This window comes from Onychostruthus taczanowskii, unplaced genomic scaffold, assembly GCF_017590055.1.
Source record: "Onychostruthus taczanowskii isolate IOZ18803 unplaced genomic scaffold, ASM1759005v1 scaffold131, whole genome shotgun sequence".
Lineage (NCBI taxonomy): Eukaryota > Metazoa > Chordata > Aves > Passeriformes > Passeridae > Onychostruthus > Onychostruthus taczanowskii.
This window is the reverse complement of record NW_024498474.1, coordinates 1,214,303-1,242,087: the sequence shown is the minus strand read 5'-3', so window position 1 is coordinate 1,242,087 and position 27,785 is coordinate 1,214,303. Positions and strand designations below refer to the sequence as shown.

The 27,785-nt window shown below is 47.2% G+C and overlaps 1 protein-coding gene across 1 annotated transcript; it reads left to right on the top strand.

Annotated features, from left to right (window-relative positions):
* Window positions 1-851: 851 nt before the first annotated feature.
* Window positions 852-27,666, top strand: WRN (WRN RecQ like helicase). The gene is given in 37 exon segments (XM_041396832.1): window positions 852-988; window positions 1,311-1,413; window positions 1,724-1,839; window positions 2,406-2,551; window positions 5,237-5,385; window positions 7,137-7,145; window positions 7,147-7,287; window positions 8,524-8,596; window positions 9,529-9,637; window positions 9,908-10,307; window positions 10,512-10,592; window positions 10,933-11,077; window positions 11,796-11,871; window positions 12,301-12,368; window positions 12,540-12,648; window positions 14,130-14,198; window positions 14,703-14,785; window positions 15,277-15,383; window positions 16,082-16,269; window positions 16,377-16,554; window positions 17,178-17,359; window positions 17,648-17,749; window positions 18,113-18,205; window positions 19,506-19,647; window positions 20,320-20,493; window positions 20,574-20,668; window positions 20,943-21,018; window positions 21,171-21,244; window positions 21,975-22,053; window positions 22,326-22,438; window positions 22,613-22,727; window positions 23,299-23,424; window positions 24,272-24,434; window positions 24,866-25,080; window positions 26,151-26,222; window positions 26,665-26,805; window positions 27,413-27,666. Coding segments are annotated over 36 exon segments (4,422 nt in total). The 5' UTR covers window positions 852-988; window positions 1,311-1,323; the 3' UTR covers window positions 27,536-27,666.
* Window positions 27,667-27,785: the final 119 nt, after the last annotated feature.

Here is a 27,785-nt window from a genome sequence, read left to right as displayed (position 1 = left end):
GCGGCTCCGCTCGGCGCCGCTCTCCCTACAAAGGCTCCTGCATCCCTCTCCGCTGCCGCTGGCACGCAGCATCGCAGCCCGAGGATCCCGGGCGCTCCTGCTCTCCCGTGCTCCGGCTCCCGGACAAGGGAGCCCCGATTCCAGCGGCGCTCCCCGGCAGAAGTGCAGCACCCCCTGTCCTGCCCCTGCGGCGCTACAGACCCTCCAGCTGCCCCACGGGGCTGGGCTACGGAGCCCTGTTTCGGGGGGCACTCACCCCTCTCCCAGGGCTGCGGCTCCCCCCTGCAGGGTCTGTCCCCGAGCCGCTGCCTTGCCCCTCCATCGCCCCCTCCGCTCTTCCTCCCAGGGCACGGGGGGGCACTGGGCTTCCCCCCAGCGCTGCCCTCCTGCCCACGGAGCCCCCCCCGCCCCGGTGCCCCCCAGGCTTCAGCTCCTTCCCCCCCACCCCCGGCAGTGCCCTCCTGCCCTCCTCACTGCCCCAATATTGCCCCCCTAGCCCCCCGCGCCCCAGTATCACCCCCCACAGTGCTACCCATCACTACACCTCCTGCCCCAGCGCTGCCACAACTTCACCCCTTGCCCCCCAGCGCCCCAAAACTGCCCCCCAGCTCTCCCAGTACTGCCCCCCGGTGCTCTCAGCACCCCCAAAAGTGCCGGCGGCGGCGGCAGCGCGGGGGGCGCCGGGGGGTGCGCGGCCCTCACGGCGGCGGGACTACAACGCCCACAGTGCCCCGCGGCCGACGCGGCAGCGCGCGTGCGCGTCACCTCGGGTAACCCGAGCGAAGGCGGGGGCTCCGCCCTGTGGCGCGCTTAGGGCGCGACGCGGCGTGACGCGCAATGTGCGCGCGGCGCGGGCTCCGTGAGGGCGGCCGGCCGCTCCCAGGTACCGGGAGGCGGCGGCGGGACGGGCCCGCCCGGGGCTGGGCCAGCTCGGGGCTGCCGCCGGTTCTGCCGCGGGTTGCTGTGCTGGGGGATAACGGGTGGAGCGGTGAGGGCCCTGGGAGCACTGGGGGACAGCAGAGCAGCCGCTCCCAAAGGGCCCGGCAGCCTGGCCGGCGCTGAGGGGGCTCTTGGCTGTGTTAGCCGTGGCTGTTGCTGTGTTTTAGTGTCTAAATCCTGTCTGGCGTTGGGATGGAGGGGGAAGTTGGTTGTGCTGCTGCACACCGAGGGAAACGTCTGCTTAGCCTTGAAAATCAATTAAAAATAAAAATATTTCCATAACTTTGTGCAGGCCTGATGATGGTGACAGCTGACCCCCGCATGAGCTGCTGGGCGTTCTGATTTCTTGTTGCTCTCTTTATTGATGACAGAAATGTGCCAGAAATGGACGAGGTAGCCGCTGGGCTGCGGGGCAAGTATCCCCCGTGGATGCTGACAGAGAGCCAGGAGGAATCTTCCCTGGGACACAAAAAGGTGGGTCCTGCCTCTTTGCAGGCTGCACGACAGCCCAGCTCTGGGGAACGTGTCAATGTGCAGTAAAAAAAAAAAAAAACAGCCACGAGGAGGAGGGACCATCCCTGTAACAGCTTCAGCAGTTAGGTAATTAATTAATTAATGGATGCGGGAGGGAAGCAGAGGGTGCAGTCCAGCAGGCTTCATTCCACCGAGTGGGAGTAAATGACCAGTAAGTGGTTAGTAGGTCGGATTTTGGAAGTGATCAGGTGAGCCTGGCTGGGCTGGATGTGTGGCAGGTAACCAGTGTCTCCCAAATTTTGCTTGCCAGAAGCCTGGTGCCCAGAGGAGTGTCCTGGAGGATGGGCTGCCTTTCCTGCAGTTCTCTGGCTCTGTTGTTTACAGCCACGAAGCCAGTGACTGTTCTCTTCTCTCAGAAGATATCAGGTAACAGCTCACACTTGCTTTTTTCCTTCTTCCCCTTGAGTGCCCCTGTCTTTTTGGAAGGGGGAACAATTTCCTTGCTGGTGGGAGATGCCAGTGCTGAGCCTCTCAGTCCCTGTGAGGGCTCCAGTGCAGGCTGAGTGCCTTTCACAGGATGGATAATGCCATGAGCTGTGCTGACTTCACAAAGAAGCCTTAGTTCCTGATTAACCCCTTAATTAGGGCTGTATGTTTGAAGAAAAGGCAGTAAACTTGTGGTGTTGTTTTTCCCTTTTTTAGCACAGCTCGTGGTGCTGGGGGAGAAGAAATTTGTGTACAAGACTTGCAGTGCTGTGGGATCAATAAAGCCCTGTCTTTCAAGGGCTCCTGGGGTGAATCAAGGAATAAAAACGATTCCTTTTTCCCCTCTGGCTGTCCTTGAGGCCAGGTTTAGTCGTGGGGCTTACAGGCTCTGTCCCTGTTGTGCTGCTGAGGGGGAAGAGGCAGGAAATCCGGGATCCCAGGGAGGGAGGGAGCGGTGTGGGATGGTTTCACTCCCGCTCTGTGTGGGCTGCCTGCTCCTTTTGCAGGCAGAGTCTGCCCCAGGGGGCTGCTGTGGGCTTTGACATCGAGTGGCCCCCGTCCTACACCAAAGGCAGGACGGCCAGAACAGCTGTGATCCAGATGTGCGTGGCTGAGGACAAGTGCTACCTGTTCCACGTCTCCTCCATGGCAGGTACCGTGCCTCCTCTCCTACTCAGGGCTGCTCTCTGCTGCTCTCTGTTGTCTTTGCACTGAAGCCTCGGGCGATGGCTGATAGGTCCTGCCACGTGGGGCAGTGAAATCCCATCCTTTTCCTCCCCTTTTCCACCCAGAATAAAGGGATTTGCTCTTTGAGTGATGCCTCTCTGTTGAGGCAGTCTTAGGTGTGCCTGGAAACAGGGTGTGGGCTCTGATTGTTTTTCTGTGTGAATGTTTTATTCCAGTTGTAAAAATGTAATTCCCTCCTCTTACAACGAATTTTCAGTTTAATACCAAAATAAACAGTGAACCTAAATAGGGCAGGCTGTGGGGTTTTTGTGTTTTGGTTTTCTTGTTGTTTTGTTTTTTGGTTTTTTGTTAATTTGGCTTCAACAAGAAGCCTCAAAAATGATGGCTTTTGTGCTTTTTATTCCCAATTCCTGCATTGCATGCCATCAGCTTTGGGAAGGGGTTCTGGGTACCTGGTGTGGTGCAGCTGTGGGGAGAGAAGGGGGTGTGCTTAGCAGAGGCTGGATTCATTATGGATGTGAACAAAAGCTTCCAAATAGGGAAAATAGGGATGAGGGAAGGAGATGGCAGTTTTATAACCTTTGGTTGAAAATGTTAGATTAAAACTGTGCCTGGGAGAGGTTTCTGATTTCCCTGGGGGCCTCATGCTGAGGTATAATAGCGATAATTTTAATGTTGGTGTTCAATCCTTTGTCATTTAGAGCAAATGGGGTGGAAAATTTAATTGCTGGAGGCTATTCCATCAGGGAGGCTGGAGAGCACAAAGGAAAATGATGTGAGGAGAGGAAGCTGAGGGAACAAGGGCCATAAAGAGCTGGAATGCTCCTGCTTCTGGCAGGGGGGATGTTTGTGTGGTACAGCAAAAGGAGGAGTTTCCCTCTGGATGGCTTTCCAAGGTGCCTGTTCCTGCCAGTGGAGGATGCTCTTTGAACTGAGGGACTCATGCAGGGAGCAGAGCCAGTTTCTGCTTGTTGTGGCAGTGTAAATGACCTGCTGAAATGCTGCCCAAACCACAGTAAAAAGCAGCAAGTCCTAGCAAAAAAGCTTTTTTTTCCTGCAGGAGGAGTTGAGCCTTCTTGGACTGTGTATAAATGGCAAAACCACATTTATTTATTTATTGGGAAGAGTGTTCCTAGTTCTCCATTTTTTAGTGTTTGGTTTTTTTTTTTTTATTTCCTTACAGATTTCTCAAAGTGTGACCTTTTTCTCAGATTGTGGCTTTTGCACAGTCTTCAATTTAAGCTTTTTTCTTTTTTGTTAGTCACTTTTCTAGGAATGAGGTGGTGGAAATGGGACACTGGGGAATGCCCATCCTGGAAGGTTGTAATGATGTTTCCCTTAGGTGAAAACCCCTGGCACAGCAAGCCAGCTGTGTACTTTGCAGGATTTTATTGGGTTAAATCCTCTCTGTATGTGGACGATTTTCCATCTTTTCCCATGGCTTTGGGAATGCTGTGCTTTGTCTGCCTCTCACAGCACCAGGCTGCTGCTGTTTGGGGGAGGTTTTCACCAGTTATATTTTTTTAAAGCTTTGGGGTGGATCTGCAATTTCCCAGTCCACAGCAGAGCTGGCTGTGGCTGCAAGTGTACAAATAAAATGCACAAACAAAAATCAGTGCTGCCAAGTGTTTGTTGAAGTACATAAATGCAAATTGCAGGGCTGAGGAAAGGTGATGTTTGCAATGGGAGCCAGGGCAGATGAGCTCTGTGTGTTTGCAGGTACTACATTTGCACTTGAGACTAATTCAGGGTATCCAGCTGTGGGGTCCTGGAGGTATGGATTTAAATGAGATGCTCTGAATTTTAAATGGGAGCAAACACTCAGGGGAGGAGGGGAAGGCTGTTATTGTTCAAGGATGAAGTGTCTGGGGCCGTTCTTCCTGCAGAAAATGAGATGAGAAAGCTGCCTGCTTTAATTCAGCCCTGGAAGCTTGAAAATACCCTTTGATCCAGGTTTGCTGTGCCTTCAGTTTGGGAGAAATGAAAATATGGTGCTGAGTGTCTGTGTGCATCTTCGAGCACTGTGGGTTTTTTGCTTGCTGGCAAGACTGGCACGTTTGGGCTTGGCACAGCATCTGGTTGGTGGGTTCTGTTTTCCAAATGCTGTTGTTGGAGCAGCCCAACCTCAGCTCTGGGTTTTCTCTCCAGAGAATCCGTGCTGCTGGTGGTTTCCCATGCTTGTGGTTTCAGCTGTTGCCCAGAAATGTGGAATGGCAAAAAACCGTGAGGAAATTAGTAAAACAATATTTGATTTCGTGCAATGAACACTGAATTTTGAGAATTAAAGTGTCTTTTCCAGTGAGGGGTTGCTTTTTTGGTGTGTGATTTAACCATCAGAAAGACAAATGAGGTTTTGGGTTGTTGGTTTGGGGTTGTTTTTTTTTAACTTGTTTGTTTCCAGGTGGGTGGAGGATGATTTGTGTATTTCAGGTATTTCCTTCTTGCTTGTCTGCAGGTGGCCCTTCACAGCCAGTTGAAGTTTTCAGTCATTCCAGAGAGAAATCAAACTAACAGAGGGACTTTGGTGGCTTTTCTTTTAAAAGCACAGGGTTTTGCAGATGGCCTTTGTGCTTGGATTTTGTCATTTCCATTAGACTTTCTGGCATCTTCCAGTATTTAGTTTCTCATGTTTGGGCTTAATCTATTTTAGGTTTTCCCAAGGGACTCAAAAGGCTGCTCGAAGATGAAACAATTAAAAAGGTTGGCGTAGGAATTGAGGGAGATCAATGGAAGCTGATGAGTGACTTTGAAATCAAGCTGAAGAGCTTTGTGGAGCTGGCTGACGTTGCTAATGAGAAAGTAAAACTCTAAAACCTTTTTGTTGTGGGAGGGAATCTTCTTATGGTGCTGCTGTGCAAAAGGAGGCTTCCTTGTCTTGGCTGGAGTTCCATTCCAATAGCAAACGTGTTCTGTGGGATAAAGCAGGGATCTGTTGTAATTCATTTGGAAACTGTTTAAAACACCTCTCAAAGCCTGCAGAACTCAGTGCTGTCTTTCAGTGAGCCAGTTTTTTATCAACATCTGTCCCCTCTCAGGTCTGTTCACTTCAAGTATTTACAAGATATCCCTTTTGAGTCCAGCTGCGGGTGCTTCTCCTTTAATTCCTGCTGATGGAGATGGCCAGATTGCTCTGCTGGCAGTGGTGCCATTGTCCCAGCAATGCCTGAGCCCCATCAGCAGGCTACAAGCTGCCATGGCTTCAGGGTGTTCCTTGAAGCCCTCCCTTCAGAGGTGTTTCTGCCACACAGTCTGGAAGTAGGTTTTCTGTAGGAATATCTCGATTCCTGTGCTTCTCAGGCTGGTGTCACCTCAGCTCTGGTGTGGGTGCTGTTTACAGGTTGTGCTGCCTTTGGCACAGCCTGAATTTCAGTTCTGTGTCAGAGATGGTTTGATGCAGGGCCACCTGTGCTGTCTGCTTAGGGAAGGGAGCCAAAGGTTCATTGCTTTCCAAATCTTTCTGATTGCTAGCACATCCCTTAAGGCTTTTCCTTCTGTGTGCACCTTACCTGTGCTTGGTCCCTCCATGCATTTATCAATCCTTCTGTGATGCAGCACAGTGCTTTCCATAGAAACCAGTGTAGAGTTTTTATTGGAAATTGTACAAATTCACTGTTTTGCTCAAGCAACAAGAGGAGATGTTACTTCTCCAACCTGGAGTTCCCTCAGTCACCCCCTTTATTTTTTTTATCCCATCATTTGAACCGGGATAATTTGTTAGGAAGAATGAGCAATGTGATCTCTGATAGCAGCTTAAAAGTCTTCTGCTGAAGAGAAAACAAACCAAAAATAAACTTGAAAGAGAACAAAAGAACAGGGTTATATATAATGGCACAACAGGAGGGGAAGGGCTGGGGGAGCCTGAGAAGAACAGTTGGGAGGGTTTTTTTAATACCAGACTCAAGGCAATGAGCTGCTAATGCTGCTGTTCAGCTCCACAGCTGGGCACGTTTTCCAGGCTGGAATAGCAGCAGGCTGTGCCCATGAGGCCTGGATCCTTGGAATTTGTAGGAAAGCTTCCCAGAGTGGCTCTGGAGACAGCAGAGTGCAGCCACTGTAGGTGACAAGGGGCTGCAAAGGCAATTGGAGGCAGCAGCGTGCTGGGGTGCCTTTGGGAGGCTTGGGAGCCCTGGGCTCTTCTGCTTTGTGCTTGGCTTCAGCCTGACAAAAGATGTCCAACACACACAGGCAATCTTTAATATTCCTGTGGTTTTCATGAGGTAAATCCCTGGTGCTGGGAACTGAGTTTTTCTAATTAGAAAGGCAAATAATGGGAAAATCCTGGCGGAGAGAGGGGGTGCTGTTTAAGTCCAGGGCTCTTTATTTTATCAAGCCAGAGGTTGTTTTGTACAGATGATTCACATTTTTGATACTGTGGCAGCACTGAGAAGAGCCACTGCTTTAAAAAACTAAGTATGCTTTGACTAACCCAGAGCTCTTTGCTGCTGACAAGGGACTGAGCACGCTTTGCTCTATCTGGGGAGGTGCAGATGCTTTCCTTTTTAAACAAATCCTCTGCTTTTGGTGTTCTGTTTGTTTTTTTTTTTCCCCAGCTGAAGTGCAAAGGAGACGTGGAGCCTGAATGGGCTGGTGAAGCACCTTTTTGGCAGGCAGCTGCTGAAGGATCAGTCCGTGCGCTGCAGCAACTGGGAGGAGTTCCCGCTCAACGAGGAGCAGAAGCTCTACGCAGCCACGGATGCCTACGTATGTACCACGGGGGATCAGCATTCCAGCATCCCTCTGGGACTCTATCCCTTCTCCTGTGTGCTCCTGGCTGCTTCTTTAGGCCCTTGTCTGCAGTGCTTGTTACCACTTTTGGGTGTGTTTCCTTCTGGTTTTGTCGTCTTTCTTAGATGCTAATTAACCCAGATATTGTTCAGTACATTATGGGAGGTGAAATTCAGAACTTGGAGGAAACACAGCCTTTACTGGTGGCTGGGACAGGAGAGCCACAATATGGATTTTCAGGGGGAGTTCAGTTGCATGTGAGTTTTATGCTTCTCCAGAAGTCCCTGTTTTTTTCAGTATTTTGGATGAATTTTGGTTTATTTGCAGTTCTGTGAAGGGTTTTGCCAGTGTGCTACCTGGTGCCACCTGTTTCCTGGGAGAAAAATCATTCCTTCAGTCTCTTATTTCTAGGCTTGGAGGAAGGGAAGTGGGACAGTGGTTTATTTTCTCACTTCTAGTTTAGTTAAAAGTTTAGCCATGGAGGGTTTAGCACCTGTGAAGACCCAAAACAGAGAACACTTCAATTTTTTTTTTGTGCCTGGCTCAGCTTTTATAGCCATTTTTTTCCAGGCACTGCATGCCCCTCATTTTTTTTTTTTTTGTGCCTGGTTCAGCTTTTAGCCATTTTTTTCCAGGCACTGCGTCTTTCCCACTTTGCTCTGTTCACCTGGCCTGCATTTTGGAGCCTCCCAGGAAAAAACTCGAGGGAGTAACTTGTTTCTTTTTCAACACGTGTAGCCTAATTAGCACATGGCTGGCTTTAGGCTGTGTTTTTCTGTTAGAACTCATTATTCATACCTAGGGAAATACTGAACACACCAAATCCATCTCGGTGTGTCTGTAGCTCCTCTCCTGGAGCAGGGCATGAAATCTGAATGAGGAGAGCAGATGGTGGCAGCAGGAGCTGAGCACTGGGAGCTTTCTGTGTGCAGCCAGCTCGCTGAGATGACCCACTCTGGGGTCTGTGCAAGAGGATCCATTCCAGAGGGAGCCCCAAGGCAGCATTTGGCCCTTAGTGCAGCATTCTGAAACATGTGACCTGGTTCTGATGGACAGTGGAGTCAGGGTGTATAATTAGGGATATTCCAGTTTGGAATTCTGCTGGTCACACTGCATTGCTGCCATGATTTGCCTGATTAACTCCTGATGAATTTTTAAAATTATTTTTTCTCTGAGGAGTACGGAGTACTAATTATTTCTTTTCCCTCCTAGGCTGGCTACATTGTTTATGAAAAACTGAAAAATATGAATAAGAGTGACCCGAAATTATTTAGCCCCAGCAAAGGTAAGCTGTCCATCCAGGCATATCCATGTACAATTGCATATTCCATTTCCTAGCAGGGAAATAAATATTTATATATATATATTAAAATAATGCCAGGTTTGTTTGGCTTCTCAGTGATTAGTGGTGACTTGCAGAGGGAGCAGATAGGAAGAGGCTTTGGATGCCCAGGGTAACCATAGTCTGTGGCTGCTTTCCATAGGATGTAGGAAGGTACTCTTAGGGTGTTTGTTTGTGTTTTCTCTGCTGTACACAGGGATGGGAAGAATTCCTTCTGTCATTCCAGTTTGTTTATGGAAACATTTTAGTGAGTTCATTTCAGTGCTGCTGATGCAGGGACAAATAGCTAATTCAAGATCAACTGGGGACACAAAACAAACCATGTTAGGAAGTGATGTTTTTATTGAGGCATATCAGTAGGACCCAAATGTTTTAGAGCAGCTTAAGGTTATTTACTTGGTCAGAGGAGATTTTAAAATCTTAGTTTTTTGTTCAGTTCTGTGTTTTATAAAGAAGATATTGCAGGTAGCTTAAGGCTGAAAAAGAGGTGGTGAGAGGTTTTTTTTTTTCCTTTTTTTTGCTGAATTTCCCTTTCCTGTCCAAAGCAGAAGTGGCAGTGCTGTCCCCTGGATCCCAGGTGCAGGGTTTGGCCTTGGTTTAGTCAGCATGTCTGTGTTAGCAGCTCTTTTCTGGCAGCTGGGGGGAATGCTCTGTTCCCATTGTGTGCCTGTTTTCCCTGAGCTTGTGTGATGGAAGAGATGCAATGCTGGAATACTTAGAAGCTTGGCCTGATTCCCTGGGCTTGATTTTTAAACCCTGGGAAATGCTGTTTTGCCAGCTGTAGGTAGGAATGCAGTCACAGGAATGTGAGTTCTTTAGGTGGAGGTGTTAGACCCCAATTATTCCAAACTAACCAGTTGTTGCACTTGTCACAGATGCCACATCTGAGGGTGTGAAGGAGCACTTGACTTCTCTAGCTGGAGAGATATCAGCCCTGGCTTCTCTCATCCCTGACTCTTCTGGACACCTGGAGAACTTCCAGAGGTCAGTTTTGTGCTGACCTCCCTCTACCTTCACAATCAGTCTTTTGTTTTTGGTCTCCCAGGCCCCACACAACAAAGTTACATGTGTTTGAACAGGCATCTGTTACCTGTTTGTTGTTTTGCAAGAAAATGTATTTTTTCTATGTAGGAATATGTGTCTCCACTGGTCTGACTGCAAGGGGTTTGACCCTGAACTTGGCTGAATTTTGTTCTGAAGCTTAGTAACTGCCTCTGTAATTTTGGTTTACCTTCCTTGATTTTTACCTCCCAGGGCTGCAGAAATACTAGCAGAGCTATCAGAGAACATCAGTGCCTTAAAAACCACCCTGTTGGGCTCAGGTTCCCCTTCTGGGCTGGAGAGGAGCTGCAGTGTAAACAGAACACATTCTGAAGCCAAGTCAGCAAGTGTCAAAGCACAAAAAGCAGAATGTGCTGAGCAACCTGAAGGTGACCTCAACATCTGCTCTGATGCTACGCTGGCTGTCCTCTGGGAGGAAGAAATGAGTGGAGAGGAGGCACAGAGAGGAAACACCGCTCTGGAAAACAGGGCTCCAGCAGCCAGGCTCACAGACAGAGAGGACAGGGATGACTTCATGTCCCTGGACATCACTGAGCAGGAGCTTCAGGTCCTGGAACGTCAGGCTGTGAAGGGAAGTGAAGCTGCACCCGAGGTAATGAGCGCTTGTTAACTTCTAATATTTCTTTCAGGTGTTTTGTTTTTAATGGCTAGGCCTCAGAGCAGGATGTTGAGCTTAATGACCTTTGGGAAGTTAAAGCATGCAGAGAAGTGGCTTGTAGGAGGCACAAAAGGTTGGAAGGTAGTGGGGTGAAATACAAATTGGTTTGTTGCTAAGAGAATTGTGTTGGTTTTGTAGGAGGCATGTTCCACAGACAATGAACAAAATGTGTCCTGTGTCATTGAGAGTGATGAAGAGCTGGAAATGGAGATGCTCAAAGTGAGTGCCTCAGGGTTCATTTTTCCTTTTTTTTTTTTTTTTTCTAATGGTGCTGCTCTGGGATCACAGTAACATGGACATGAAGCAAAAAGGTGCTGCTTACAGAAGAGGGACAGAATAAACACGTGGATACCTAAAGAATTCAATTTGCTGGGGTTAGACTGGAGTATCATTGGCCTCCTGTGTCATCTCCACTACACCAGCTTGGACTTGATCCACCTGCTAGATTAAAATTGTTATAACTGGATTAAAAATTGGTTCCCATATCATATTACCTGAGAGAGGAATTTTATCTACCTTCCCATGCTCCAAAGTAACTTTTTTCTTCTTAATTGCTCAGTCTCTAGAAGATGTAGATGATTGTGAAGGAGTTTTACCTGAAGGAGAGTCCAGTAAAGCCAGGAAAACTCCTGACACAGAAGTGGATGTAGCACCAGATGGTGATGAAGATGAAGGCATTGAGGAAGAGGAGGAGGAATATTTAGGTATGTGTTTTAAAGTCTTAATGTATGATGAAATAAATTTTAAAAATTCACTGAGTGTAGAAGCACAGTGACTTTTAGGGGTGGGTTTTTCAAAAAGGGAAGACAAAGCTCACCTGGATTTTTAAGGGGAGCTTGGACTGTGTCAGGATGAAAATACCAAGGTGTGCTTGGCAGGAGAGAGTGAAGTTCTGCCATGGTCAGCTGTTGTCAGCTGATTTCGTGGGAGTAAAACAAGGGGGTGTGGGGGACCTGCTCAGAGCACAGCACAGGGGAGTTGCTGCTCCTGTTGCTGCTGAGTGGCAGAATTCTGAAGAAATTCTGCCTGGGGGGTGATTTTGACTTGCTTTGGGCTTGTCCCTGTGGAGACAAATCAAATGGGGAAAAGCAGCTGACGTGTGAGGGGGAGCACACCTTGACTTTTTTGGATGATCCTGTTCCAGATGATGCAGTTATGCATTGCAGTCTTGCTGCTTTATCTCATTAATCAAGCCATGTGTTCTCCTCCTCATGCAGGGTCTCTGAGGAGCTCTTTGCTTTTTTAGTCCTTCATTCCAGCCTGAAAGTATCTGGAGTTTGACATCTCTCTTTTCACTGGAATTGCCCACATTCTAACCCCTGGGCATGACAAACCATGAGCAGACTGTTGTTTGTGGAGATAGTGCTTTCTCTTTCTAAAATTTCATCCCAAATGAGCGTTTTCTCCTCTCTCCCACCAAAGATCCACTGCTGCCAGAGCCTGGAGAAAGCCACATCACGTGTCTGAAGACCTATTTTGGGCATTCTTCATTTAAACCGTGAGTCTGTTGTCTGTTCACATGGACACTCTGGGGTAGGTGTTCCTGCCCTTCCTTCAACCTGGATGATGTTTTTCTTGCTGCTCACTTGAAAAAAAAATGGCAACAAACAAATCCAAGTCTTGTTCACGCTCTCTTGTGTTGGAGATAAGTGACCCACAAGTGCTGTGAAAACTGCAGGTGTTATTTGTGCTCTCCTGTGAGTGTCTGCTTCAAGTGCTGAGTCCTGTTAGAGATCCCCACTCTGGCACTCGTGGCCCTGCCTGCAGTTCTTGGAGTGTCTGAGTGGCTGCAGCGTGCAAGGACAGCGCTCTGAGGCAGCCCCAAGGGTCCCTTTCACCCACAGTCCAACTGCATATGCAGCTTCATACAATGTACTTGCTGTCTGTGGTGGCCAAAATCAAATATTCCCCTTTGTTTAATTTAAAGGGTCCAGTGGAAAGTGATCAATTCTCTTTTGGAAGACAGGAGAGATAATCTTGTTGTCATGGCAACTGGTGAGTTAGCACTGCATCCTAAGAAACAATAGAAAGTCATTCCCTTTTTGAGGGACAGCAGTACAACAAACATGCCTTGGTTTTTTTGGGGTGTTAAAATTGTCTGCTGTAGCTGCATAGAAAGCATGGTGTCTCATTTGTGCTTTTTGGGTTTTTTTTCCCCCCTTTCAGGCTATGGAAAAAGCTTGTGCTACCAGTTTCCTCCTGTTTACACTGGACACACAGCAGTTGTCATCTGCCCTCTGATCTCCCTGATGGAGGACCAGGTGCTGCAGCTGACGTGAGTGACGTGCTGGCAGTGCCAGGCTGCTGCTGGATCCCCCCTGGGCACCCCTGGCTCCTGCCTGTGGCCTTGCTTGGCTCTTGGTGTGTCAGCTGCAGGGTGTGTGTTCCTCAAGGAGCACACACACAGCCCGTGTCAGCAGTCTCACATCCCTGGATTTGCCACGTGGGTGAACCAGAGGCGGAGGTTGCAAAGGATGGATGGGGTGGTGGGAGGTTGCTGAAGGCACTTAAATCTGGCTTCACAGGCCTTTTGTGTCCAGACCAAAGTGGAGGGGGAGCTGTTTGAGGCTGTGAGACTCGTGTCAAGGTGTGGTAGGGCTTGCTTTGGCTCTGAGGAGTGACATTGCACCCGGTGTCGCTGGAAGCTGCAGCACAGCCTTTCAAGAGGGACAGTGCAGTAGGTCTCCCAACACCTGGCCTCTTCACTTCTTCAGAGATGTGAGCAGGGGAGCTTGTGGGTGACACCAAATCACTCGGACATGAGTGGTTTTAGGTGTTGTCAAGATAAATCTCTTTGATTTGTAGCACCTGATAATGCTTTCTCCACATGTGTTTGCTTCCTATTGTAAGAGCGATTCATTTCTGACACTTTTGCACTGAAGCTGTGGGGCTCATGCTGAGTTGTCTGGTTAATTCCTGCTTTGTCCACCTTGGGAAGAAGGAGGTTATTTTGTGGAAGAGGGGATATGAAGATGTTTTGAAGTGAAGAACACGAATTATGTGTGGTGTTTTCTGCTGTGCATCGTGGCTGTGTGCAGATGAATGGCTGGACAGACTAAGCTCCTTGACTGTTGCTCAGTAGGGTGTCTGTGTGACTTTTCCACTGTTTTCCTCAGTGGAAGGGGTTTATTCACTGCCTTCCCAGTGGGTCATTCATTTTGAAGGCTGAGGAGACTGAATTTCAGTCCAAACTGCAGTTTGTCTGTCTGCAGTTTGGACTGAGCAGCTGTGGAAACCAAGGGCTCTGAGACAATGCAGCAAATCACCCATCTAAGAGTTACAATATCAATCAGTTGGGCTGGTAATTATTATTTCATTAAAAGCCAGCCACCTGATTTTAAAATTAGCAGATGCAGCGTCAGTAAGTCACAAAAGAGTGAACAAGGTAAAAAATTGTGGGCTAGCAAGGCTTGCATCCAAATGTGAGGAACTGCTGCAGTGAAGAGTTCAAGGAAATATGTTTAGCATATTCTATTGGATGTTTTTCTTGTGAGCTTCTGCAAGGAAAATGGTCTTCCTTGCTCTGATTCCTGTTAATCCAGTGTGTGTCTTGTGGAGAGTGCTGGAGGGGAAGTGCAAGAGCATTTGGGTGGCAGGAAGAGCCATGCACTACTCCTGCTTTTTCAAGAGGTGTTTCACACAAAGATCCTTGAAGCAAGTAGTCTCTGACCTCACAGCTTGAACTTCCTTTAGAAATGCTGGCACAGGCTGGAAGCTAAAGCTTGTTCATGACTGTGCTTTTTTTTATTTCTGCAGAATGACAGGCATTCCAGCTTGCTTCCTTGGTTCAGCTCAGTCAAAACAGGTCAAGGATTCCATCAGAGGGTGAGTTTGAGCCCAGCTTTCTGGTGCTCAGGGCTGTGACAAAGGGCTGCTGAGGGGGGTAGGGTGTCTCCCTGCTCCATCACCACTGAAACTCCTGGTTCTGGCCCAGCCCTGGGACCTGGCACTCAGGATATTGTTTGCATTCACCCAGGCTGAGTGTGTGGGAGGCTGCAGCCACCCTCCTGTGCCTTTTGGCTGGGGAAATGGAGCTTAGTGACTCAGCTGTGTTCTGATTTTAGTCAGGTTTTAGACCTCTATCTGTCATCAACACAACAGTCCCTTCTTATTCTAAAGGCTGGCAAACCTGGTTTGCCTTTTCCTGCTATGCCTTGCTTTCCTGTGCTTCTGGAATGTTTTCTGTGGTCTTATTTTAATTCCTCTTGTTTGCCATCAGAAATCTGTTGTTCTCGTGTTGTTTTCCAATGCAGTCATGATTTTATTGAATTGAATTGTCTGGGGTCCTCTCTTCTGTGTCAGTGTATTTTTTTTTTTCTGATCTTTCAGGGGTCAGTACAGAGTCATATACATGACTCCAGAGTTTTGTTCAGGGAACTTAAACCTACTTCGGGACCTTGACCAAACTGTTGGTAAGTTGGAGGTAAGACTGTGGGTGAGGTGCCAGGCAGCTTAAATTGATCATTATGTTTAAGCCTTTTTGGTAATTGGAGACTTTTCACCCATTTCTTGGTGAGAGTGGTGACACCATTTATTCCCGTTCATCACACAAGATGAGAAAAATGACATGTGAGTGTTGGTCTGGGACCATCAGGCTTTGTCTTGCAATCCAGAAAACACAACAGATGACATCTGGAATTCTTATGGTGGCTGTGATCCAGAAGCAGTGAGTGGGAGAAGGTCCTGTTGGAACTAGCTTGAGATGTTGAGCCTCATGAGGGATGTTGGATGTCCAGAGCTTGGATTGTGGTTGGGGGGAGACTGTAAAAGCTCCTGGGCCTTTTTTATGAGAGAGGCCTTAAAGGTGGTGCAGCAGAAAGCATTCCAGGAGCAAACCCCAAAGCACTGCTGGTGGTTTGTCAGGAAAGCTGAGCTTGCTGTGCTGTGGTTTTGTGTCCCCCAGGTATCACCCTCATAGCTGTGGACGAAGCTCACTGCATCTCCGAGTGGGGCCACGACTTCAGGAGCTCCTTCAGAAGTTTGGGCTTGTTAAAGAAGACTCTGCCCTTGGTGAGGTTTGGCTGTATTGGGTTTCTGACACAAGAAGAGGGTTTTGTGTGGTACTTTTCAAGTATCAGCCTTTTCATGTTGTGCTCTGTGCCTTTTCCATGCTGGTTGGCAGTTGGAGCATCCCTGTCAGTGATTGGGCTTTGTAGGGTTTTCCCAATGTTTAAACCAAGGATGTTCTGATCTTGGACTACCAGAAACTCAGGAAATTTAAATTTCTTTGGATCCCTGTGCTGGGGAAGATGAGGTCCCTAAGCTTCTGGTTTAATATTGGAGGATTTTGTCTCACCTGACTGAGTGGCTGGTAGGAGCATGCCACAGATTTCTAGAAACTCCTCAAACACTTATTGCATAAGATCAGAAATTTAGACCTGAACTTAACATGCTTTTATTGTCAGTGCCATCCTGTATTCCCTAAATTTAGCTAATCACATCAGTGAAGTACCGTGGTCTCGTGGAAGATACAGTCAGAATAAAACTTTGTATTTCTAGTCTTGTGTTCCTGTCTGCTCTCTCAAAAGCTTTGGTCTAAAATGTTCAAGAAGCTCAATATTAACTATGTTTTTTCAAATTACTGAACTTAGCCAATGATAAACACATTAAAGTGCCTGTTTTGAGTCTGTATCAGTAGACTCTTGAGGATTTTGGTGTAGAAAATGATCATTGAGAGGTCATGAATGTTATTCTGCATCTCTTTGCAGGTCCCCATTATTGCTTTGACTGCAACTGCGAGTCCCTCGATCAGAGAGGACATAGTGAAATGCCTGGACCTGTGGAATCCCCAGGTCACCTGCACCAGTTTTGACAGACCTAACCTGTACCTGGAAGTTGGACAGCAAAGCGGAGACATCTGTAGGGATTTGAAGCAGTTCCTAACTAGGAAAGGAAGGTAAGGATTTAAGCCTGGTTTTGATCCCTCAGGTGTGGTTTTTTTTTACAGTCAGGTGGCTTTTTTTGTCCTGTATCTTTACATGATGATGTTGTTGTTACTTTCAGCAGTTGTGTGTATGAGTTTGAAGGCCCCACAATCATCTACTGCCCTACAAGAAAGGCCACTGAGCAGGTGGTGTGTGCACTGAATAAACTCAACGTGACCTGTGGTACCTACCATGCTGGGATGGGGAACAAGCAGAGGAGGGACACTCACCACCAGTTCATGAGGGATGAAATTCAGGTACGGAGGAAGCAAAAGAATTGTTTAGAATTGTAGAGTTTTTGGTGGAAGAAAATTTTGGAATGTCAACCTGTGTTAGCCATGTCCTCTGCCTGCAGTTCTGGGTGAAGAAATTGCTGGTCTGTGCTGACAGGAATAAGATGCCTGGTTTGTCTTGTGAATTTCTGTAGTAATTCCCTCAAAAATGCATGGTATCCAGGGAAAATGGTGGTAGCTGGAACAAGAGGACAACTTCTTTAAAGAAGACTGGACGTGGCACTTGGGGCTGTAGTCTAGTTGAGGTGTTAGAGCTTAGGTTGGACTTGATGATCTTGGAGGTCTCTCCCAAGCTCTTTGTTCTGTGAGCTGCTTCTTTCCTGGGCAGCAGAGATATCCTGGGAACCCTTGTGTTGCTTTTCATCACCTGTTTTGTGCCTGTTGAGAGCAGCTACTTGAAATCATCCCTGCATTTGCCACAGCACGTGATCCCTCCCATGGTTACGATCCTATGGCCGTGCCCTGGCCAAACCCAGCACCGTGGCTCTGAAGCTGCTGTAGTTCAGGCTGGATTTTGAGGATGAAGATTCCCACTGAGTGTGTGGGAACCCAGGCCTGTTCCTTGGCACGTGGCTGCTGTTTTGCAGTGCGTGGTGGCCACGGTGGCCTTCGGGATGGGCATCAACAAGGCCGACATCCGGCTGGTGATCCACTACGGCGCTCCCAAGGAGATGGAGTCCTACTACCAGGAGATGGGCAGAGCCGGGCGTGACGGCCTTCCTGCTGCCTGCCACGTGCTCTGGGCTGCCACAGACCTGGCCTCCAACAGGTACAGCCCTCCCTTCCCCCCCTCAGGGCCGTGGCAGGTGAGTAGCCCGTGGGCTTGGAGGAACCGCTGTGTCTCTCTGCTGTTCTGTCCTCTTTGGGAAGGATGTGAGTGGAGTTCTCTCCTGGGTATTCCCTGTGGTGGAGAAGCAGGCAGCTTGGGTCTGGTTTTAGCAGGGTATTTTTTCCAGCTCTTGCTGGTGAATTGGAGGGTGTTGTCTGGCATGTTTCGTTTTTGATGTGCTGGCAGTGGTCAGCCTCTAATTCTGTGCGTTTTTTGATTCTGTCTCAGGCGCCTCCTGAGCGAGATCCGCAACGAGGCGTTCCGGCTGTACAAGCTGAAGATGCTGGCCAAGATGGAGAAGTACCTGGTGTCCAATGGCTGCAGGAGGAAGTGAGTGTGGGAGCTGTTTAGTGCTCTGTCACTGCAGGCAGCTTTGGTAAGAGCTGCTGGGACTCGGGCACAGCTGGGGGCTGTAAGCAGAAGGCAGCTCAGACTCACAGTGTGTTCTACAAGCACAGAACATTCTATTCTGTATTAATAAGCACTATCAAAAGTACAGCCTTCAGCACATTTATAGCTTTCCTTGTTTGCTTTTTTTTAAAAAAAAAGACTTTTTCTTTAGAGGAATCAAGGCTAAATAATTGGTTCCCCAGTGAATTAATTAATGATGCTGATTTCGACTCCATTTTCTGCAATAAATTTCATGTGTAAATTCTTGGTCTTCTGTTGAATTCTTTTTGTTCCCTTGGGTAGAATCATCCTGTCTCATTTTGAAGACAGACAACTCCGAAAGGTTTCCTCTGGCATCATGGGCACAGAAGAATGCTGTGATAATTGCAGGTCCAGGTAAGCTTTCTTCCCTGCAGGCTGATCCTAGAGGTTATGTTCTCTCAGCCTGACTTAGAAGGCAAATTATCCAAAAGAATTGACTTTCATACATCTGATCTGGCAGCTGTTCAGCCTGAGGTTTATTTTTGAACATCTCCCTAACCTTTTTCCAGTGAGTGGAGCAAGCTGTGATAAGCTCCGAGTGAGGCTGTGGGAAAGCCTGGAAGCAGAGCAGGATCACAGTTCCTAAAAGGGGGATTAGAGCAACACTCAGTGAAAAACACTTCTATTCATCAGCTTAAGGCCTGTTAGGTAATTAATCCCAGAAGACAGCACTTGAAAATGTTGTGTGGTACCAAGTGTCTAAGGCTAAATTGCCCCAGTGTCCAGGGAGCTGTTCTCCTGTGCTGACATGTGCTCTTTGAACCTTGCTGATAATCTCATGGATGTGCTGAGGGGGCTCAGGAGGCTGATAGTCAGGGAGGCATGAGCAGGGACACCTTTGTCACCTCCTTCTGGAGTTACAATAAAGCTTTCCCTGAAGTTACAGTGAAGCATTCCTTGCTCTGGCTGTTAGCCTGATGCTTTCTGATCCCAGGCAAAGTGCTTTGTGGAGAAGTGTTACCAATTTAGCTGTTGAATTTCTCTATGTCAAGGATTAGGACAGCTTTGCCTGGCCTCTTACTACAGCTGAGTTAAAAAAGAGTTTCAAAGGTGATAATTGCCCTCTTTGCAGTCACCTTGCAGTGCTAATAAAGAGCCAGGTAGTGAATTTGTGTTGCAGAACTGAAATCACTTGAAATAGGAAAAAAAAAAGAAAATGATCTTAGGAGTGGTTTGTGCCAGTAATTTTTCAGTGGGTTCTTTCAGTCAGTAAGAAGAACATTAACAAACCTTACATAGCCTTTAAAGTCACTCCTGTTTTTTGTTTTTTCTTTATGTTCTTAAAGAAACAGGAAAAAGCTTTCAAGTGCAGTTAAAGAAATGTTGTGCATGCCCAAACCAATGCAGATACTTAAATCCTGAATTCCAGAAATTGCTGAGACCATGTTCATAACAGCAGTTGTGGTGGAGAACTTACTGTTGGCTTGGGCAGCTGTCTGAGAAGTTGCATGGATAGAAATATAAATGTGTCTTGAAATTGCATTTATACAAATAATTAAAGGTGTTTAGGTGTATAGAACTAGGAGTGACATTAGAGACTAAGTTCAACTTGTGATTATTTCATTTAATTATTTCATTAATCACTGGCTTGGCAATATTTGGAGAAGGGGCTTGGTTTGTTTGTGTTGAGCTTGGCTTCTTTTGTCCCTTCCAGAGGCTCCTGCCTTGCAGTCCCCAGTGAGTTTGAGGGTGGATTGCAGGACTTTGGGAAGCAAGCACAGCAGCTGCTGTCTGCAGTGAGTGCCCTGGATGAGAAGTTTGGGATCAGAATGCCAATTCTGCTTCTTCGAGGCTCTGTGAGTGATGGGGCAGCTCCTTGTGTGTTCTGACAGGATCCCTCTTAACTGGTCTGTGCATGTCCCTCTGTGTGTGCTGTTTTTCTTGGAGAGGTGGATGTTTGTGTACAGAGGTAGTCTTGACTTTGGGAAGCTGCTCAGCTCCACTCCCCATGCAATAAGTAACATGATTATCCTCTATTTTTTTTGTGAAAATGCATCATTTTGATTATCTTGAAAGGAACAGCCTGTTGAGATTGAGGATAAAAATCTTGGCTCAGTTAGCTAGTTTATGTTTGAATAAAGCAAAGGATGGCTTTGTGTTGTTGTCTGACTTGGAATACTGAAGTAGGGTACCAGAATAAATATAAATTAATTTCCATACACCTTTAATATTAATGGTTTTGAAATAATAAGCAAGAAAGTCACTAGAAATAAATTAGAATAAAAACAAAATATTTTTTATGCTTACAAACTGAGGAGACAAGGGTTGGTCAGGGGGAGTTATGTTCCTTGTTTAACCTTTTGATGCAGTGAAGCTGCTGATTGTCACACAAGTGCATCTAGGATAAAATGGACTTGCTATTGCCTTGGAGTGGAATAGATCACAGGAGGCTTTGGGTTTACTGTCGTGCCTGAAGGTTCCCTGTGCAAGGAATGCACAAATCTGACAGGATCTTTCCAAACTTGCAGTGCTCCCAGCGCCTGCCGGACCGGTACCGCAGGCACCCTCTCTTTGGCTGTGGGAAAGAGTGGCCAGAGAACTGGTGGAAACAGCTCTGCCAGCAGCTGATCATGGAAGGGTTCCTCAGAGAGGCCTCAGCCCAAAACAACAAGTTTGCAGTCATTTGTGGGCTCACCCAGAAGGTACTTTTGGCAGTGCAAGGACCCACTGAGAGCTCCTCCTGAGTAACCCACGGCTAAGGCACGTGCTTTACTTCTTACAGGGTAGGAACTGGCTCTCCAAAGATGGATCTTCCTCAAATCCAAGTCTTCTGCTGCAGTCCAGTGAAGACCTTAATCTGCAGAGGCCTTCTGCCAGGTAATTGTAGCACGTGTGCTCCCTTGAATGCTTCTTTGCCAACATCAGATCTGCCTCTGAACCCTGCTTTTGGAGAAGGCAGGGTTGAGCAGGAGGAGGCTTTGAGATCCTCAGTGTTCTGGTTTTTCTCACAAAGAGTGACAGTTCCAATAATTAATCAATAACTCAATTTGCCAAATACATCCTTGTACCGACTTGAAATCAGTTTATTTAGCACAGTGTTATTTTTTGTTCACTGTACAATGGAGTTAAGGTATAATTAATTGCATTACAGCAGCAGGCGTTCTCCTCTGCTCTCCAAGCAGCGCTCCCCAGGCACGAAAGGAACAGCACAGTCACCAGGCAAGCAGGTCTGTACCACTACAGCCCTCCTGCTGTGTGAGCCATCCTTGCTCATGTCAAAGAAAACACTACCCAACTTAGCACAGGTTAATGTTTTATCAACAGCAAACTCATTGAAAAGATGGTAAATCAGCATTTGTCTTGTTCTGCTTTTTTATAGGTATCTCTGTATGAGATGTTCTCCTCTTACAGGAAAGGTCAGACTCCTCCAAGAAACAATACCATGGTTAACAGGTACAATATTTGAAATAAAAATGGGGTTTGGTAATTTGGACTGTGTTCATGAGGATACTGCTTGTCAGAGGATTGATAAAATGAGCGTTTTCCTGTGCAATGGGTGTGGAAACGTTTAATGCATTAAAAAAAGACAGGTGCCTAAAACTTGCTTACACTGCATTGCATCTCAAAATACATTGTTTTTGCAAGATTTCACAGTTAACATCAGGGAGCATGGAGGGCTCTGCCTTTCCACACTGGACTGGATAAGACTGAGACCAACTCAAGGCTCCCTCAGGTCAAAAGAAATCAAATAACCTCTTGCAAAAAGCAGACCAAGTAATTTGTTTTCCTGGCTCATGTGCTGCTCCAGATTAAATGCACCTCGTGTTTCTGAGTGGATTCCTCCTTCAGGTCACCATTCTGGTGCTGGCAGGTGGCAGAAAGAGTCTGTATCACTTAGGTGAATAGTTGCCACGTGAAGACAGATTATTTTAGGGAGATCCAAATCCAAAGCAAGTTATTTTGCACTGTGCTTAGGAGAGGAGTCTCTTATTCCAGCTTGTGTGCTGACAGATGTTGCAGTGTAATCCTGGCAGTCCCTGAGCTCTTGGACTCAGTGGGAGTGTGGATACTCCTGGTTGTGCCCCAACCAGCTCTGGGTGCAGAGCTGGCAGAATAACTTGGCCTTGAATAAACTGATCTAAAGCAAGGCTTGCTGCACATTTGATTTTTTTTTTTTTGTTAGTGTTTCAGGGCGCTTACCACTGAAACCTCCTTTGAAGCCCCAAGAACCAGGTGCTTCATCCCAAGAAAAAGAACTTGAGGTAAGCTTTGCTGGGGCTGGGAGGATATCTCTGAATTGCAGTCAGCCTGCAAACCACAGTTGTTCTGTCTTTGGGCAGCTCTTAAAATTACTGAGCTGTTTTGAGCAGAGGTCCCAGAAGAGGACTGAAATACACGAGGAGGGGTTAATGGATGGCAGGGTTTTTGTGTGTTTTTGGGAAGATCAGGGAGGTGATAACTTCTTCTCTTGTAACAATTATACCTGTGAGTGATGTAGAGCTGCTTCCTGAGAATTTGGCTCCTTCCTTCCCAGACTGCTCTGTATGGCAAGCTGCTGACTGCTAGACAGAAGGTAGCTAATGAGAAGGAAATTCCTCCAGCTGTCTTGGCAACCAATAAGATCCTGGTGGACATGGCCCGGATAAGGTAAAGCCAGCACGCAGACGTGTTGTACAAAGTGGGGAGCATGCAAGCCAAGCCACAAATCCCTTTCCTGCTTCTCTTGGGGGGGTGGAGGCATCTGAAGTGCCTCCTCCAGCTATAAAAGGCAGCAATATTTTGGGATTGTCTGATGTTGTTGTGTTCTTCATCCTAAACCAGGCCTACGAGCATCGAGAACCTGAAGAAAATCGATGGTGTGTCTGAAGCCAAGTCCACCATGTTGATGCCTCTCCTGGCTGAAATTAAGGACTTCTGCCAAGCAAATGGTTTGCAGGTATGATAAACTCAAGTGTCTTCTCCTTGGCAGGAGCCTTAAGGATGGGATTGGTTCTGCAGCTGTTGGACTCCATGGAGTTGTCTTTGTTTCACAAAAGAAAAAATACTTTGATCTAGCAATGGGAACTAAAAGTATATCTAGTTTTTTAGTTGTTTTCAGGGGGTCTGTGTTGAGAAAGTGTAGCTCAAATTGAGAAGTTTCCCATGCAGACTGAATGCCACAGTTTGTTCTTGTGGAATAGTTTCACATGGCATGAGGAATACCTAAGATGATGTGTTGGCCTGGGCACTCTGTTCTGGCTGGTTTACTTTTCCAAGTTCCTTGGATGATGCCATGCTAGTTTAACTAAGATGGGAACATGTGGGTGTCCATCTGGATTCCCTCCTTGCTTTAGTTTTTCCCTCCCTTTATTTTTTTTAAGAACACGGATTTGGGATCAAAGCCCACCTTGCAGAGAGATGAATGATTCTCTTGGTGTTACTTTGTCAGATAACTTCAGATAATGGGAGGGTGATCCATTGGTTGTCACTGGGATACAATTCATTTCATTCTGCTTTATCTCACTCAGACTGACACATTCCCCACCTCGGAATCCAAAGTTCAGAAAGAAGCATCTCCCTGGAAGCGTGCTAGAGCCCTTTCTCCCTCGGAGGAGGTCACATATATCCTGTTCCAAGAGAAAAATTACTCCCTGGTAAGCTCTGGACTGTGGAGGCTTTTGCTCTGCTGAAAACTGACAGCAGGGAGGCTTTGTCTAGAGGAGGGGAATATGAAATGTCTCTTAAATCCTCTGCACAGGGCTGGATAGGTTGCTTTAAACCTCTGAGGCAGTACTTTTCCTGGGAAGTGGCAGATGCTCTTACTTACCTCTGAAGTGGTATGGAAACCTGAGGTGGGATACAGTGAGTTTTTAACTCCATAGTATGCAGCTCAAGTTGCTTTAGATTTTGCTTTGCCCCTCTCAAGAGTATGGGGCAGGTGGTCCCCAAGTTAAAACTGTGCCTAAAGGTGAATTAACAAGAAATTGTTGTACAGTTATTAACGGGCAGCTTGTTGCTCTGTATCCTCTAATCCTGATGGAGTGCACAGTGTCTGTATTCCTTGTGGAGAAATGAGTAGAAATTCGAAACGTGCTTTTTTGAAGAGTACCACATTCCAGTTGGGAACCTGTCCTTGAGAAAAACAAGTTTGGGTCAATAAAGTTTGAGATGCTTTTCTTCAAGGCAAACATTTTAGGAGGAGAATTCATCCAACATGTGAAAATGAGGGGGAAATTTGTTTTGGTGCCGTTATCCGTATTTATGGGCTCCTGAGAGGTCGGGTGCTCCTTCCTCTCAAGGAAGTTCAAGGTGAGGTGTTGCACTCAAGCTGTGAAGCTCTGAGAGAGAGAAACACATTTGATAAGCAGGATGAGAAATAAGTCAGTAACAAAGCAGTGTTTTGGGGAGCTCTGTTGCACTGCCGGTGGCTCTGGATGGTTTCCTGGGCGGATCGTTTTCTGGGCACGACCCTGTGCCCTGTGAATTCCTTTGTTCCCGCAGAGGGCCATCAGTGAGAGCAGATCCCTGCCCCTTGCCGTGGTTGGCAGCCACCTGTGCCAGGCCCTGGCGGCGGGCCGCGCCCTGAGCCTGGAGCGGGCGGGTCTGACTCCCGCCGTGCAGCGCCTGCTCCGCGACGTGATCCGCAGCCCTCCCGTTCTCTCCGGTGAGCAGCACCCGCCCGGCCCGCTGCTGCTGCCAGCAGCGCCCCCAGCGCTCCTGGAAGGCTGGCACTGCTGTCCCGGCAGGGTGCAGTTGTGGAATAACCTCATAACAACGGGGCAGAGCTTTGCAAGCCGGTTGTGTGGGAGTTATTGAGACATCTGTCTTAAATCTGTGTTTATTGCGATCTTTTTTGGGGGGAAGAAAAACTGACAAGGTATTTCTGTAAGTACTGGCATCCTCAGGAAGCACACTGGGAATTTATCACATGGTCTCACGAGTCAAACCCATAACTTTTCATCTTGTTACCTTTTCTGTGCCTTAATCCATCCTGTGCTTTAATGAGGCGTAACAAATCTGTTGTGCAATATAAGAAAACTGAATCAAGGGCAAGAAGCTTAAACAATTAACATTATATTTCTGGTTTTTTCCAAGACACTACCAAAATTCAAGAAATTAGAAAACTTACTCCTGCCAATATTGAGCTGTATCTGATCAAGATGATGATTGTTCTATTGGAGAAAGAGGGTAGAAATAAATCTCAGGATGGCTTGGGTTTCAAAAGAAGGCTGGTGTGGCCTGAAGGGCAGCAGGGAAAAACAGGAACAGATCAAGCAAGAAGGGAAGGTGCCCTGTGGAATAAAAACCAGGTTAGTAAAAAGGTTTTAAAACTGTTGTTCTGTAAAATCATCCTTCCTTTGTAGGAACAGACTAACACAACTTTCCTGGTGTTTCCAGCAGTGCTTAGTGTCTCATCTTCCCAATCCTCCTCTCCCTTGGTTTTGAGTAGCACTGCCTCCTCCTCCTCCTCCTCCTCAGAGGAATGCTCAGAGCAGAAACTGAGGATTTTTTTGGGATAAGCATTGCTCCAGGAAGAGGTCAGAGCTGTGCAGCTTAGCTGTGATTTGTTCCACACACGACAGGTTCTTCCCTGTGTGAAAACTGGGATGTGCTTGTTCCTTCATAGCAACCAAATCCAGGTTGTGCCCTTGCTTTCTGTGCACTGGCATGTGGGCAAAGGGATTCTTCTACTAGACAGGAAGGTTAAGAGGATGAAAAAGCCAGAGCTAATTCCAGCCAGGAGTATCTCAGTCTTTGGGTTCTTACATTGCTTGAAACTGCTGGGCACAGCCTGAAAACAAGTGTCTCCTGGAGGACACATCTTGGGAAGTAAGGAGCTCTGTGTTGCTGTTTGAGAAAATCCAGGATAGTCCCAGTTGAGCACCTGGTACAAAGGACACCCTCCACTGAGTGGCACCTGGTGGCAATGGTCAAAAGAAATAGCATATTCCAAATCCTGCTACCTGTGCTGGGATTTCCTTTCAGGGCTTGGGGCTGGTTTCTTAAACGCTGGCTCAAACAATTTTTCAAGCACTGCCATTTTGCCAAATTGATTTTTCTTGCTTCCCTGAGTGCTGCTTTGTTTGTACAATATCTGTTTCAGAGCCTTTTTCCTGCAGTTGACCTCCTGACAGTGCAATTGCCTGAGCTCTGATCACACTTTTCCCTTCTCCTGGAGCAAATAGTGGGAATAACATGCTATTAGTAATCAAATTAATATAATCTGAAGGAACAGACTGCAAATGCAAAAGCTAATCCAGTCTTCATTTCTCTTTCAGAAGATATCTCAGTTCTAATAATTCACTGTAGCAAGCAATTCTAAATCTCTTAATGGGTGTTCTTGGATTTGAATGGCCTGACACTGCTGCTGCTTTTACAGGGTGGTGGGATCGATCCAGCAGCCAGGGAAGGAGCAGAGAAAACCCATCAGCATGTGGTGCCTTCAGCTTGGGTAAACAGATGTTCTCACTCTGATAAAGCATGTGGTAAACCTGCCATTAGTGAGGATTTTGGTAACACAGGGATGTGCAGCTGATGCCAAAGTGTCAGTCAGCAGTGTGGTGTAAAAAAGAGGAGTTCGTATCCCTGTGCCCACTGTGCTGTTTTAGCTGTGAAAACACATTTGAAAATACAGCACTTGGGAGGCAGAAGTAAATATTTCAAATTTTCAGAGCCATAAGGATGGAGGAAATGTTTTTCTGCATTTAAAACAAGGGCCAAGTACAATTTCCAGTTGCTGTGTGTTTGAAATGCACCAACTTCACTTGCTCGGATTTCATTGTAAGGAAATTAATAGAAACAGGCAGTGTCCTCACTAAGGAGAGGTGTTGGCTCTCTGTTGATGAGGGACTGTGCCCCAGGTAACCTCGTGCTTCCTTTCTGTCCCCTGGAAGGCTGCAGGGAGCATGGATGCCAGCCAGGCAAGGAGCAGGGGGGCAGCAGGCCCCTTGAAGCCCACCACCCCAGCCTCCCACCAGCCTGCCCTGCATCCCGAGGAAGAGGAGGAGCAGCTCCCTGTGGACTCCCAGCCCAAGGTGAGAAGGCAGGAGCACAGCCCAGGCCCGCTGATTGGGGTGGGGATCTTCAGCAACCCATTTCTCAGCTTCTGTCTGGCCCCCAGACTGCGGTGCCATGTTGCTTTTTTTTGGTCCTTGCTGTGTCCAAATATCCCCCTTGGACAGCAATAGATTTTTAGGAAACTTTTCCTAAAAAAGTTAGGTGCTTCCAGTGTTTTAAGAGGACATTTAGTTTCCTTTTTATTCCCTTTTAAGTACAGGGTTCTGTGAGGCTGTGCTGAAGGGTTTTGGTGCTGGTGTCTGTAGGAACACAAGCTGTATGAGCAGACATTGAGCTCTTAATTTAAAGGGAGCTCGTGTCTCTGCCCAGTGCCAATTGTTGAACCCCTCGCTTCAGTTTGGAGCTGGATATTGCTGTGAGTGCAAATCTTTGTCAGCCTTGATTCTCAAATTCCTTAAGGTACTTGAATAAGGTGTTGGATTTAAGTGAGGCATAAGCCTTCCTTGCACAATTTGGTCGGTTTGTGGCTCCAGCTGGGCATGAACTTGAGCAGTAGAGCTGTGCCAGTGAGGCAGGCTGTGGTTGTGCGAGTCCTTCCATGTTTGTGCATTTGTTTCCTTCCAGAAATCCTATCCCCCCGCTAAGAGGAGGGTGCCAGAATGGTTTGGAACCTCGGCAGCAACAGCTGGAGCTGTAACCCAGACCAAGAAATGCAAAACAGAAACCAGAAAAGGGATTTTCAGTTGAATGTGGAAATCAAGATGCGTTGTTTTTTAATACTTTCCCACCACCCCCAGCATTATCCACAGCCTGTTGCTTCACAGAGGCTGTAATTGCCCCTGCTCTGCATCCTTCCTGCTGCTGCCTCCTCTCCTCCTCAAGCAGCACTTATAGGACTTTTTTCACTGTGTGAAACGCGATGTTAATAAAAACATTTACATAAATAACCGGGTTTTTTTTGGTGTTTGGGGGGGGGGGATGGGGGCCATGGCGACGG